At 38.6% G+C, this 13,418-nt stretch overlaps 1 protein-coding gene across 3 annotated transcripts in view; it reads left to right on the plus strand.

Moving 5' to 3' along the window:
- The window catches only part of srrm4 (serine/arginine repetitive matrix 4), a 767,477-nt gene that overhangs the window by 727,779 nt on the left and 26,280 nt on the right, over positions 1 to 13,418 (plus strand). For all 3 annotated transcript variants that reach the window (XM_048556264.2, XM_059655098.1, XM_048556263.2), the window contains one exon: positions 4,351 to 4,528. In XM_048556264.2, the coding sequence (XP_048412221.1) occupies positions 4,351 to 4,528 (178 nt within the window). The remainder of the gene's footprint in view (positions 1 to 4,350; positions 4,529 to 13,418) is intronic.

Genomic DNA, 13,418 nt, shown 5'->3' on the forward strand with positions numbered 1-13,418 from the left:
TTTGATTCTATTAATTTTTTTTACCAATTTTAGAAAATATTATTATGGTGCACCTAACTTCTTTGTTGAGTTGCTTCCTTGGGGTTTCTAATGGTTTGTTTGGTATTGCATCGATCCTAGGATCCACCCAACTCAATCTTCTATCTGTGTTGTTGTCAATAAACTCAGTGATGGATTAGAAGTGGAGTTGACAGTTTCAGTGTCGCAGGTAAATGAGAACAAAGGATGTTAGCCTCGGCTCAGTGCTGGCCCACCTACCTCTGCATTAAAAGTTTTTTCTTGGTTGAGACCCAATTTAAAGCCTTGAGCATAAATTCTAGGTTGTCAATCCAGGGCAGTATGGCTCTGTTGGAAGAGCTGTCATGTTAAAATAAAAACAAAATAAAATAAAACTCTGTGTTATCTCAGGTAGGCATAAAAACATGGCATGATACAATCCGAAGAGAAGTGAGGTTATTAATTTGTTATTTATTTACATTTATTAACCAGCAACACAAATAAAACAAATTATCTACTTGTTATCACATTACTGTTTGTGGGGTCTTACTTATGCACAAATTGGCTACACTTCAACAATATTACAAAATGTTACAATATTACCAAGCTGCAAAGTGATGTGGTATTCCCCAGTGGTAAGGAAAGTTTCTTTTTAGATTCAAGTAATTTCTTCCTTTCCTTTCAACACTCTATGCTGAATATTGGGTAGGTAGTCCTTTCTGTACTGCCATTATGGTCATTTCACCTACTAAGGTTCATTGGCTCATAACGAAAGATAACCTAGGGAAATTATTAGCGATCAAACAGCACCTCACAGTGCCGTGAATCAGCACCTCCCAAGAAGGAAGAAACATAATTACAGAGAGAAAATAATTGCAGCTTCTCTCTCCTGAACCTCCTACATCCTCACAGTACAGGAAGTCTATCAAGCAAGGAGAAAAGTAACTCTTGACTGCCTTAAATGTTATATTACTGAAAAATATAAACTTGCAGAGATGAAACTCAATTCACAGCGTTCACAAAGTGAATGATGACAGCTATGTTTTCTGATAATTTTGATTCTGCTGTAGCACATACGGGTTGAGACTTACCAGCCAGTTTTGCTGTAAAGCAAGCAAGTTTAATTTCCACACTGAAATAATAATCTTATTTAAAGCATGAAAGTTTTATTAAAACGGGTGATTTAAAGGAAGGAGGGTTTAGCTCGGATTATTGTTTTTGAAATCTGCATTAGGCGAGTCAGCAGACCCGTAAGCCCACTGTTAGGGATAAGTAAGTGAAGTGTAACTGAAGAACACTGACTATTGTAGGAACGGGCTTATAATTAAAGATTAGCAGTGTAATATAATGGCACTGTGAAAAAGATACTGAAATTGTGTCTGAAATACAAAATTATTTTACTTCCTGCAGCCAATGTTCTGGTATCGATGGAAACGACTTTCTGAGTTCCAAGCTCAGTGTCCTGTTTCTGCAATAGTTATTCCCAGGTTATGGCTTCGATGTCTTCAAAAACTCTTATTTTTACACGCTTTCTCCTAATCGTCCACAAAGTTTGAATCCTGCCCAGGACCTTTGTGACTCTGAGATGGCCCATCTAAGGGTCATACAGACAAGATGCATCCTTTTCATTGTCGTCCCTTCTGACTTTAATTTAGTAGCCTTCATAACCATGCAGGTCAAGAGGCCCTAATCATCAAATTTCTGCCTAATGAGCAATGCCTGGTTTTACCTTCTACAATAAGGTATTGTTTCTGTAAAGTTGGCCACTTTTTCTCATCATCCTTGCAGAGACTTAACTGTTAATGATTGTGGTACAGGACAGCAAGTAAGATGCAGCCATACAGCTACATAGGTACTAATGTTAATATGATGACACTGCTGTTGCCTAACTTAGAGCTGATTATTCAGTGTTGAACTGAGTTATTGCAATCACTAAATTAATCTTCTTCCTTTATCTTCTTAATAATAATGCTTGTGGTGCCTGCTGTCAATTGTATAAACAGTCAAACCAGACACATTACAGAAAACGTGCAGAACAATGCTCCCTCAAATGAATGGAGTATTTTTGAAAAATTTATATGGCACCTCTCTTGAGTTTGGGGAAGAGTGAAAGATTATGATCAGTGCCCCTGCAATGTTCATTATCACATCTTTCAAAATCCTTGAATTCTGTATCTTGTCAATGTTAGGTACCAAAAATCTATTCAAAACTTCTTCCTAATCAATTGTGAATCTTCCTAATGATAAAGTTCTTTCTTCTGTCACCGTGGCTTGGGTATAAGGTATGTCCTTTATGTAGAAAAGTGGGAGAGTAAAAGGAGCAAGCAATTGTCAAATGGTACTACAATGTGGGAACTCACTTCAAGTATACTCAGAAGACAGAGTAATGGGACTTTCAAAGGGTTATTAGATGATTGTGTCTGGTGCAGCAAGGAACAGAGTCTGTCATAAGCTGGGAGGTGTGTGGGACTTACTCTTCAAGCTTGCATATCTTCTGGAAATGTGGTGTAACATGTGGTTGGTTATGTCAATTAGCGAATGAAGTATACCTTTTTTGTAGTTAGGTGTATTAGTTATCACTTAAGTAACAAAAATAAAGCTTCTGGAAAAGCTCAGCCGGTCTGGCAGCATCTGTGAAGGAGAAAACAGAGTTAACGTTTCAGATCCGGTGACCCTTCCTCAGACCTTTTCCCCCTTTCTGGGGAAGGGCCACCGGCCCCTAAGCATTACCACATTGTGATTTCTCTTTCACAAATGCTGCCAGATCTGATGAGCTTTTCCAGCAACTTTGTTTTTGTTCTTGATTTACAGCATCTGCAGTTCTTTTGGTCACATCAGTAATGTTTGATTTTAGTTTATTTTTAAAGAAAATATATGAAATCAAGAACTATGATTTTTCCAGTTCGTTGATCAATTCCTTTTTCCTTTTAAGAAATTATCAGTTTTGTGGAGATTGTAACAAAGTCATTGTTGATCTTGGATGAATACAGTTTGATGCATTGGCAGAGGTGTTGGACTTAGAATCAGAGAGTCACAGATTGCCAACTGAGAAAGAATTATTCAGAAAATGTGTTCAGCAGTGAGCTGCTGCTGATGTATCCTGACTGCGAGCAACTTGCACATTCTTCTCCATCCTCTACATCATCAGTGTCACCTTGCTGAAGACTTTTGTCCACTGGGACTTTTTTATTGTTCCAAAACAGTTACAAAGCTCAGCAAAGCACTGTCATGCAGGACACTGTCTATGGATTGTGGTGCAAGGAGCCCCCAGACTGATCTAGGCAATCTAATCATTGTTTGAGATGTCGCCTGGCTCACTCAGTGACAACTTTAGACAAACCATCATTCTGGCCACAATACAGTTCAGCCACCGAAAGCAGTTTTCCAAAATGGGCCATGAATCTTGGACTGCTGGACATGCATATGGTCACAGAAATTTAAGGGTGCATACATGAGGATCAATGGTCAGCACAACATCGTGGGCTGAAGGGCCTGTTCTGTGCTGTACTGTTCTATGCTCTATGTTCTATGAATCAACTCTGCAAGGGATAGCCTTGTCTTCTGGCAGCCAATCCCTTATTTATTTGACAAGGGTGAAGATTGATGGAAAAATGAAAAATTATCACTCTATAAAAGCTTTGTGAAAGCTGTCTGGAGAGAAACTGTAGGCCTTTACGATGTGCTTCTAGCTTGCATGATGCAAGTGCCTTGTGACTCATGATGGGAGTTTATGGGGAGGGGACCCAGTCATCCTGAAGGATGACTGTAGGTGCAGTCACCAAGAGGCTGATTCTGTGCTAGAGCCGCTACTTCAAACTGTCCACCGGAAAAAGTCACAGAATATTTTGCAAACGTGGCATCAACGTGGCAAGCAAGAATGTATCCTGACTGATGTTGCTGATATCCTATGTAATTACCTTTAAAGGACTGGAGTCAAGAGACTCCAGTGATCTTCAGCGCAACAGAAAGCTGTGTGCTAATTCAACAGTGTGGATGCAAGTCATTTTGGAGAAGGAGGCAAAACTGGAAACATACCTTGTTACCCTCAACCCATTCCAAATGTGAATGCCTTTCCCTGCCCTTTAGCATTGAATCATAGCCGCAGTTCTCAATCCCTGAAGTCTTTGTGAAGAGATCCCAAGCTGAGATTTAAGGCTTCACCATGGGAAGGAGGAAAATGAGTCGAGAGTGACTCAGAGTTACATTCACAGATCATTGAGCATTTCACTGCATGACAATTTAAGTGCAGGCCTGGATATACTTAGGTGGTAATAAGAGATGGAGTAAATGAGCACTTTTTCTTCAAATGTCAAAGTTCTATAAAAGTTTATTCTTCGTCTGCTCATTCCACAGAAATGAAGCCCATTCAGGAGCAGCGCAAAGCCTGCGAGGCAGATCGAGAAGCAGCAACCACAGACCTTATACAAAGGCCAGTGCAAAGCAGAGAGTCCGCACCAAAAGCCGCTCCCAGTCAGTCAAATCACCATGTAAAAGCCCTCAGAATAAAAACAGCAAACCAACTGACAACATAGTAAGTATTGAGGCCAATTTTATCTTTTGATGGCAATTCAGGAAATTCTAATGAGCTTCATTTGTGGCCAAGCGGAATAGTGTGTGGTTTCAAAAAGAGAAGCATTTGAGTAGGCAAGCTCAGTGCATTTAGCTACCAACTTTCATCCTTACCCCCACCCCACCAATCCCGCTGTGATTAACATCAGTTGGCCAGTCGGTATCTTTTATTAGATGCTATTAATTTGGCAGTGACAGTTTCTCTTTCTTGTTTGCCTTTGGTTTAAATTTTTCACCTCTAAGCCAAAGATCTCGATATATGTTAGACTCTAGGATTACCCAAAACGCCTTGGTTCAGGTTAAGCTCAGTGTTTGATAATTGGTAATAAATTCACACTTACCTCACATATTTTCTTCTATGAAGCTGTGAGCAAAGCTGGGTTTGCTGATCCCAACCTTATAGCTACTAACTACATATTATTCAAAGGGACAGGTACAGTGCAGACATTAGGCATTTTGAAATTCTAAGAATCCTCCTTTGCAGTGTTGTCCAAACATTGACACAGAATTGTCAAAGCAGCAAACAACCGTTGATTACTCACCACACTTGACAACCATATAGTCAAAATAAGGCTAGACTCGTCTGAGTATATAATGAGTATTCAATATCTGTCATCCCTCATTTTAAGCCTTTACTGATGTTGAATAGTCTGCACTGAACTTCATGGCATTCATATGTTATTCAAACTCTGTCAGAACTATTTGAAATTGAAATTTTGTGATGCCATACTGTCAGCTCTTACAGTTCAACCCATTCAATAAATAATTTCCCCAATTTTAAGACTGCCTGATTTTGTGCTATGTCATCTTTTGACTTTGTGAAATCCTGTAAGGAGTGTAATTAAACCTATGTTCCAAACTCCGTGATAACATATATTTGTAGAATATGGTCTGCACTGCTAATTTCATAGTCCACATTGAAATTCGCCTGCAGTTTTAGTGCACTGCTTTATACATTCACCCCAAATTCTGTCAATGTTTGACCAAGTCATTAACTGTAACCAGTTAACCCTCTGACTTGGTAAGAGCTGTGAAGCAATGCATAAAGCAGTGCACAATTATTAAGAGGATTGATCGTTGGAAAAATAAATGCTCATCCACTTCTTAATTTTTGGAAAGCAAGAAGAGGAACAAATTATTTCCATCACAGTAATGTGACCTACAAGTGACATGGTAATCTGTTTGCAAAAAGAAAGTTTGCTGAACAATCTCCGTGAATGTGGTGTCCTTAATATTTAGAAGAGATCAAAAAAAATGTAAGAAGTATTTGGCATGCTAGACATATTTATATAAGGCAAATGCTTCGGAGTGGAGGGATTGTTTTATTGATAGAGACGTGGCTAAAAGTAAGAAAGGGATAATCAATCATTGCCCGTTTCAGTTCAGAGATGTACACTGGATGATTAGGTCAAGGTCACATCTAATCTGCAACTTTCTATTTATCCAAATCAACTATTGAAATTCTGTAAATCACAGTTGCGAACCTTCCCAGAGACGGTGCTGAATTTTGTCACCTATCGTTGGTAGTAGGCGTTGAAATTAAGTAGTACTTTGACAGCCTTGGCCTATTCTTTAGCAAATAATGGCCTACTCTACATATGTATCCCTTTTCATTACAATATACCAGCTTTTGAATATGTGAAGAACAACAGCTCTGTGAGGATAGCAATGCTATTATTGTAGATAGTAGGTTGGCCTATTCATTGTCATTATACAATAATGCAGAGGAAGTATATGAGTCAAGGGCAAATAAGAAAGGTTCAATTCCAATCTTAGAAGGGTTATCTTTTGATTTTATCAATGTAGAGCTACGTGTGTTTAGAAAGTGTCTAATTCAGAGAATAGGACATGGTAATTGTGCTGCACAATAAACAAGTTTCATCATGCAGAAAGCATGAGAACTGAATGGATCTAAAGTGCAATTAGAATAGATTTAGCACAGGAAGAGTCAAATGATTCTTTGAATCTTGTCCTGTATGAGACCTAATCTCAAACACCATTCCGATATAACAGGGCCTGCAAACTCAATAGCACATGGCCGATTTGTAGACACTAATCAGATACTAAAGATGGGCTTAGTTTGGCTTCAAGTTTATTTTCAACTTTGTAAAGCCTTGATGCTACCAAGGATAGACGTAAAGTGTGGTGCTTAGTGCAGCAGATAAGCCGCGATAATTATTTGCTGAAACGGTCTACTCACCTCCTTCAGCGTATCTAAGCTCGGAGTCAGCAACCTGAATAACAAAAGGAACTATTTTTAAGTTTGAATGAAAAATACATTTGCTTGAGGATAGCAATGCTATTATTCCAAAGTCAATACTATGACAAACAAGAGAGGCACATTGCAACAAAGTTCTGAAGGTTTTTGTTTTGCAAATAAATTTTTTATTTAAAAATACCTCTTGCAAGTACAATGTTACTAAAAATCTTGATCAAAATGAAACAAGTCATTTAATTAGCAACCCAATGGGTTTGATGGGGCAAGATTGGGAGCCACATATGAGTTCTAGAGATGCAGGTTTCTGATCTCTGACGCTAAGCCATAGGGATTTTGCAAATTAAAACATGAGATTGAATCACTAAAAGACATTCTAAGTGTTTTAAAAATGTCAGAAACATATGATGAAAATAGATTGATGATTTGTTGTGACAGAACATTATGAACCTTCTGATAGTAGAACACTGGGTGGCATTGATGGTATACAAGTGTAGCTGCCTTATATTGCTCCAATTCAAAAGGCTAGTGCAGCTTCAATGACAGTAATTCTGAAATTGTTTGAAAATAGGAAAAAGCCTTTTTTAACTGGGGTAACTTAATTGTAAAAATGTGTTTGGCAAACTTATCTTTTTGGGCATTTATGCAAATCATGTTGAAATGTATCACTCAGCTGTTGATGTGTGACACCAATGTGGCTCAAAAATCTATACACAGCTATGCGAAGTTTCTCCCAGCATTGTGAAGGAGTTTCAGGGAGACTCAGGCATGCAAACTCTCCAATAAGAGATTACAATTGCTACCTACTTCCCTATCATTTCAGTTGGCAAATTCAGCAAAGCCATGAATGCCCATACTATGTTCAAATGCCAGCCCATGCTGGGTGAATTGACTTCAGCTGAGAGGAGCAAATTGGAATTAGTGTGACTATCTTTGATGCAGAGCTGGCATCAGCACAGACACAATGGAAAAAAAGGTCACCCGTCTGTTCGATAGTTTTTTTATACCCAGGCTTCAGAGTGTGATCAACACTGGTGCTTTTGTGAAATAAGACATTCATTAATCACATCACACAGCTCATTAAATATTCATCACTATTCAAGAGGTTAATCTAACATTAACATGTACAACCAGTGTTTAACTGCTTATGACTGTGTATGATGATTGCATCTATCTGAGGCCAGCGGTGTTGTTTTATTTCTTTCCATCCTTTCATTTCAATGTGTAATCAAAGTTTAATTTAAGTGAATTGCATGTGTTGCTGTAGCTTTTGAAATATGGGGTCGAAGCACAGCTGGTTGTAAAAGTGAATGGAGTAGAAAACGTCATCATTCCCATTACATTGCCTCAATGGCTCTTAGGATTTCAGGTTCTGTGGCCCATTGAAATTCCAGTAGACAGCGTGCCACTCAGTGTGTTGTCAGCTTTTTAACTTTGCTTTACAGAATGTGAATAATCATTTGAATTTACAAAGTACTGACTGAACACTGCATCACACGAAACAATGCTTGAGTTGTAGGATATTTGCAGTCAAAAGAAATCCAACCAGCAGTGTCCAAGACTTTTCTCTTACTTCTTCATCTATCAGAGTGAAATTATTCTTTTGACAATTTGACTTAAAAAAACTGGCATGAGTACAAAAGAGGAAAGTCCACTTTGTATTTATGTGCTTATTTCATAAAGTAATTAACACTTAGATCTTCACTCCTATAATTCTCTTGGCCCTTTTCTGCTTCCTATAACCAATGCAAAACAATACCTCAAGAAGGACCAGTCTTTACCAAATACTATTAACAATGCATTACTCGCACAAGGTTCCCAGCACTTCTAATAAGGTGAAGAAAAACACTAAAGCAGGCTTACAGCCTTTGGATTTTAAACATGGCCTCTATGTGATCATGAAAAGGAACTTACCATTTTACTGATATGGCATAATTGGCAATGTGTGATGGAAGACACTGCTTTTTCACCTCTATGTTATATCTTTAAATCCAACCCTGACTAATGACAGCTGTAAGGGCTCTGTTTGGGTGGTCTCAGTGCATTTACATGTACAGACCCACCGATGATAATGTCTTTTGCAGAGGGCACTGAGTGTTTCCCATGGAAAATGGAAATGTCACACAGATGCGAACAGCAGGCTGCCCAGAAGTGAGAGGCAAAGCAAATTGTTGCCAATGCAGAATCTGTAATAAATGACAGCAACAAACCATTTTTAAATAGCACATTTAACATCTTAAAACATCCCAATGCCCTTTAAAGGATCATTATAAAACAAATCATGATACTATAAAAAGTGATATTATGTCAGATTACCAAAAGTGTGGGCAAAAATTAGATTTTAAGGAGTGTCTTAAAAGAAAAATACAAGGTAGAGAATGTAAAGCGGTAGGGAAGGTATTCCAGAACTTTGGCCTCGGCAACTAAAGGTCAAAAGCTGAAACGATTAAATGTGGGAATGTGTAGAATTCAGAGTTAAAGGAGGCAGATATCTCAGAGAGTTGTGAACTGGAGAAGATCACAAAGGCAAGAAGTTTAAACAAATGAAAGCAGGATGTTATAACGTTTGTTACTGGTAATGTTTGAACAGTTTAGTTCTCATGCTGGCCAGGTTCAGTTCGCTAGTACTTACATCTTTCACCTCAGTCAAAATAAGTTCACAGCACAAGATGTCGCACTGCTCAGAAGAACATGAGCATCTCAGAAAAGAGAGAAACAGGTCTATCAAGTCAAATTCAGTGATCAACAAGATAATGGCTGATTTTCCAGCTCAACTGCATGATTCTCTTTTCCCTTAACTCCCTCAGTAACTAAAAATATGTAGACTTTTCCCTTGAGCATACTCAATGGCTAAGCATTCATAGCTATCTTGGGTAGAGAATTCCAAAGATTTACAATTCTTTGAATGAAGAAATTTCTCCCCATCTCAGTTCTAAATGGCTGACTCCTTTTCCTGAGACTGTAATCCTGAGTTCTCCGTTCCCTGACCAGGAGAAGCAATTCCTCGGTATTTCCCCTATCAAGTCCCTAAAGAATTTGAAATGTTCTAATTACATTTAATATCATTGCCTCTGTTATCATTAATTATTGACCCCCAGCTTGTAAGCTAACTCTAACATTGCTATCCTTTCTGAAGTACTTTAACATGTCCTCGACTCCTGATCTTTCTCAAATATCCATGTTTTATTTTCTCTGCTCTTGCTATGTTACTGAAACTGCTCTTATCACAGTCATAACTGATATGCCATGTGACTGTGACATGGTTTCATTCTTCTAAATTCTAGGGAATATAGATCCCGTCAATTAAATCTTTCATGTTAGGCCAAACCAGTCCTCCCAAGCATCAATCCAGTGAGTCTCATTGGATGTGCTTTCGCTTAGTTTTTGTTAAGTGAGGAGGCCAAAACTGCAGATGTGGCCACACCAATGCCCTGTGTAATTGTAGTAAGGCTTCTTTACTTTTATTCTTCAATCCCTGTGTACCAGTAGTTAGCATCACATTGGGTTTCTTAATTGTTTGCTGTACTTGCATTTTAAAATTCTGACTCTTGTACAAAAATATCCTTGTCCCTCAGAATATAGCATTTGCCGGTCTCTCATCATTCAAAAGAATTCCTTTTTTATAAGTTTTCTTACCAAAGCAGATAACTTCACAGTCTACCATATCATATTGCTCCTACAATGTTAATGTTTACTCATTCACTCTCCCCACACCACTCGAAAGCATTTTGTAACCAACCAACTGCTTGCTTTCCCACCTAACTTTGTGTCATCAGCAATATTGGATATGTTATACTCTTTCCAATGATAAATAGCTCATGCAAAAATAGAATTCCATGGGATATCTCATTTGTTGCTGTCTGGCAAAATAAAACATATCCCATTATTTTTCCCTCACTGTTTCCTGCCCCTTTATTTGTCCTCTCCCCATGTTAATATTCTATCCCCATGAGCCCTAACTTTATGGAATAAACTATCTTTGACCTGTAAGGGATTATTATGTCAATGTCAGAACCATAAGTAGATCTAACAATAATATTAGCAAAGGTGATCCTTAGCTTATGAGGAAGCTTATGAAACATAGTTTAATTAACTGATACAAAGTAATGGTGGGTATGCTTTAATATTATAAATGTTTCTCTCCACTTAATTATTTATGGAACAACTTCAAGCACAGTGGATAGTCAATAAAAACTAAAAGAACTGTGAATGTTGTAAATCTGAAACAAAAACAGGAGTCACTACAAAAGCTCAGCAGGTCTGACAGCATCTGTGAAGAGAAATCAGAGTTAACATTTTGGGTCCGATGACCCTTCCTCAGAATGCTGAATAGTAATCCTGTCTCTGAGTCAGAATCTCGGGGTTTGAGTTCCAACCCACAACTTGACTAAGGAAAGCAGCCAAGCTGGTTGTGTATCAACCTGTAAATTTTTAGAATGTGGTCTACTGAAAGGTGATTAGAATTGGTGAGGTTCCTGGCCAGCCATGTAATGGAAAGAAATTGATGGCTGTAATGCCACTATCCAAAGTCCTGGAAAGCAACATACAAGTAAAGGTGTAATGAACACAATGAATTCTGGAGATACTTGACTGGTCTGGCAGTATCTGTGGAGAGAGAAACAGAGATAATGCATTGAGTCCTTTGCTCAGTTCTTTGAGTATTGGAATTTGGAAATCATGTTGAGGTTGTACGGGACATTGGTGAGGCCTGTTCTTGGGGACTGTGTCCAGTTCTGTTGGTCCTGTGAGAGGAAGGATATTATTGAGCTGGAGAGGGTTCAGAAGAAACCTCACAGGATGTTGTTGGGTATGGAAGGTTTGAGTTATAAAGAAAGGCTGGATAGGCTGGGACTTGTTTCACTGGAGTGTAGGAGGTTGAGAGATTACACAGGTTTATAAAATAATGAAGGGTATAGATAGGGCTAACGATAGGTGTCTGTTCACTAGGGTGTGTGATTTGAAAGCTGGAGGCATATTTTAAAGGTTAGAGGACAGAAATTTTAAAAATATATAAGAGACAAATTTTTTTACAAAGAGAGTAGTTCATGTCTGGAATGAACTTCCTGAAGAAGTGGTGGATGGAAGAACAGTTACAACATTTAAAAGACACTTGGATAAGTGCATAAGTAGGAAAGGTTTGGAGGGATATGAGCTAGGAGCAGGCAGATGGGACTAGCCCAGGTTGGGATTATGTTCAGTATAGACTGGTTTGGCCAAAGGGCCTGTTCCTGTGTTGTATGATTCCGTGACTTTACTTAAATTCTGCAGGAGTCATTCTGGTTTGTTAAGATGATTGAGCAGTTGGCGTGGATCAATTGATGCCAATGGCAAAAATTCAGTTCTGGCGAAAATGGATTTGTAACCTGCCTCCTTGGCCATGGTGGAGGGTTTACTGTGCGTCAGATCTGCCTTTGGACAAAGAACTGAAGGTGAAAGATTTACAATTTCTCCTTGTTGTAAATATTAAGATCTAAAGAACTATTGTAAGTTGTTACAATTGTTTACAACATAACTATTCAAAATTCTTTTGTAGCATTTTCCTTCAAGGTAATAAATGTGTGAAGTCCATCTGTTTTATAATTTTTGTAAGCAATTTACCTTCGTGTAGCTATTTACCTCAGTCGGTTGTTGGTATTATCTTAGTTGGCCAGGCAGCTGGCCTGTGATGCAGAGTAATACCGACATTGTGGGTTCAGCTCCTGCACCAGTTGAGGTTACCATGAAGGCTCTCCTTTTCAACCTGTCTCCTTGCTTGAGGTCTGGTGACCCACATGTTGAACCACCATCAGTCATTTCTCTGGAATGAGAGAGCCGTCCTTAGGTCTGGTGGGATCATGGTCATTTCACTATTGTCAGTGTGATTGAAAATCCAGTTACCTATTTAGGTCTAAACTCTGTGTAAAACTTTCCCAAACATCATCTGAATGAATGTTACCATCCAATTCTGCAGGTTTCCTAATTAATGCGCTATCTGTGCACCAGACGTTCCTGTCAATTTTCTTGCTAGTGTAAATGATTATTAATGTCCAGATACAAGCCCAGTGTTCTGATACCAGTTAACTCTCCTCTGAGGGATCCACATTGTTTTTTCACAGAAGGCCAATAGTGAGTGATGGCCAACTTGAGCTTGAGAATTCCAAGGTTGTCCACGCTGATGCCTGGGAGAACAGCTGAGAAGACTGACATTATTTCCCGCAGTTGTTGCTTCCCAAGCGAAAGGCAGCTGAATGAAACAGTAATCATGTTGCACAGGATTAGAAATCAAATACCGTCAGAGCCCTTTTATACTTCTTGTCAAACCCCAAAGCCCAGGCAATGCAGCCATTTCAAATATATTTAATGACAGCATTTGAAGTGAAATGGTCATGACATGCAAACCAGATCATTTCAGGGATTAACTGGCACTAATGATTCCAAATGAACTATGTGTCCAAACTAAAACATGCTTCAATGCAGGGGTTAGAAATGTGATGGTTTCGAATGACAGTGTGGAATGGGGAGACAAATAAAGTCTGTAAATTCTGGCACTTTCCAGGAGAGTAAAACAGAAGCAGGGATACATTTATTTGCATGAACCTTGAATAACACTGGATACATTTGGAATATTTTACATTATTTGAGATTTGGGCAGATGATG

The sequence above is a fragment of the Stegostoma tigrinum genome, chromosome 26 (assembly GCF_030684315.1).
Source record: "Stegostoma tigrinum isolate sSteTig4 chromosome 26, sSteTig4.hap1, whole genome shotgun sequence".
In the NCBI taxonomy this organism is placed as follows: Eukaryota; Metazoa; Chordata; class Chondrichthyes; order Orectolobiformes; family Stegostomatidae; genus Stegostoma; species Stegostoma tigrinum.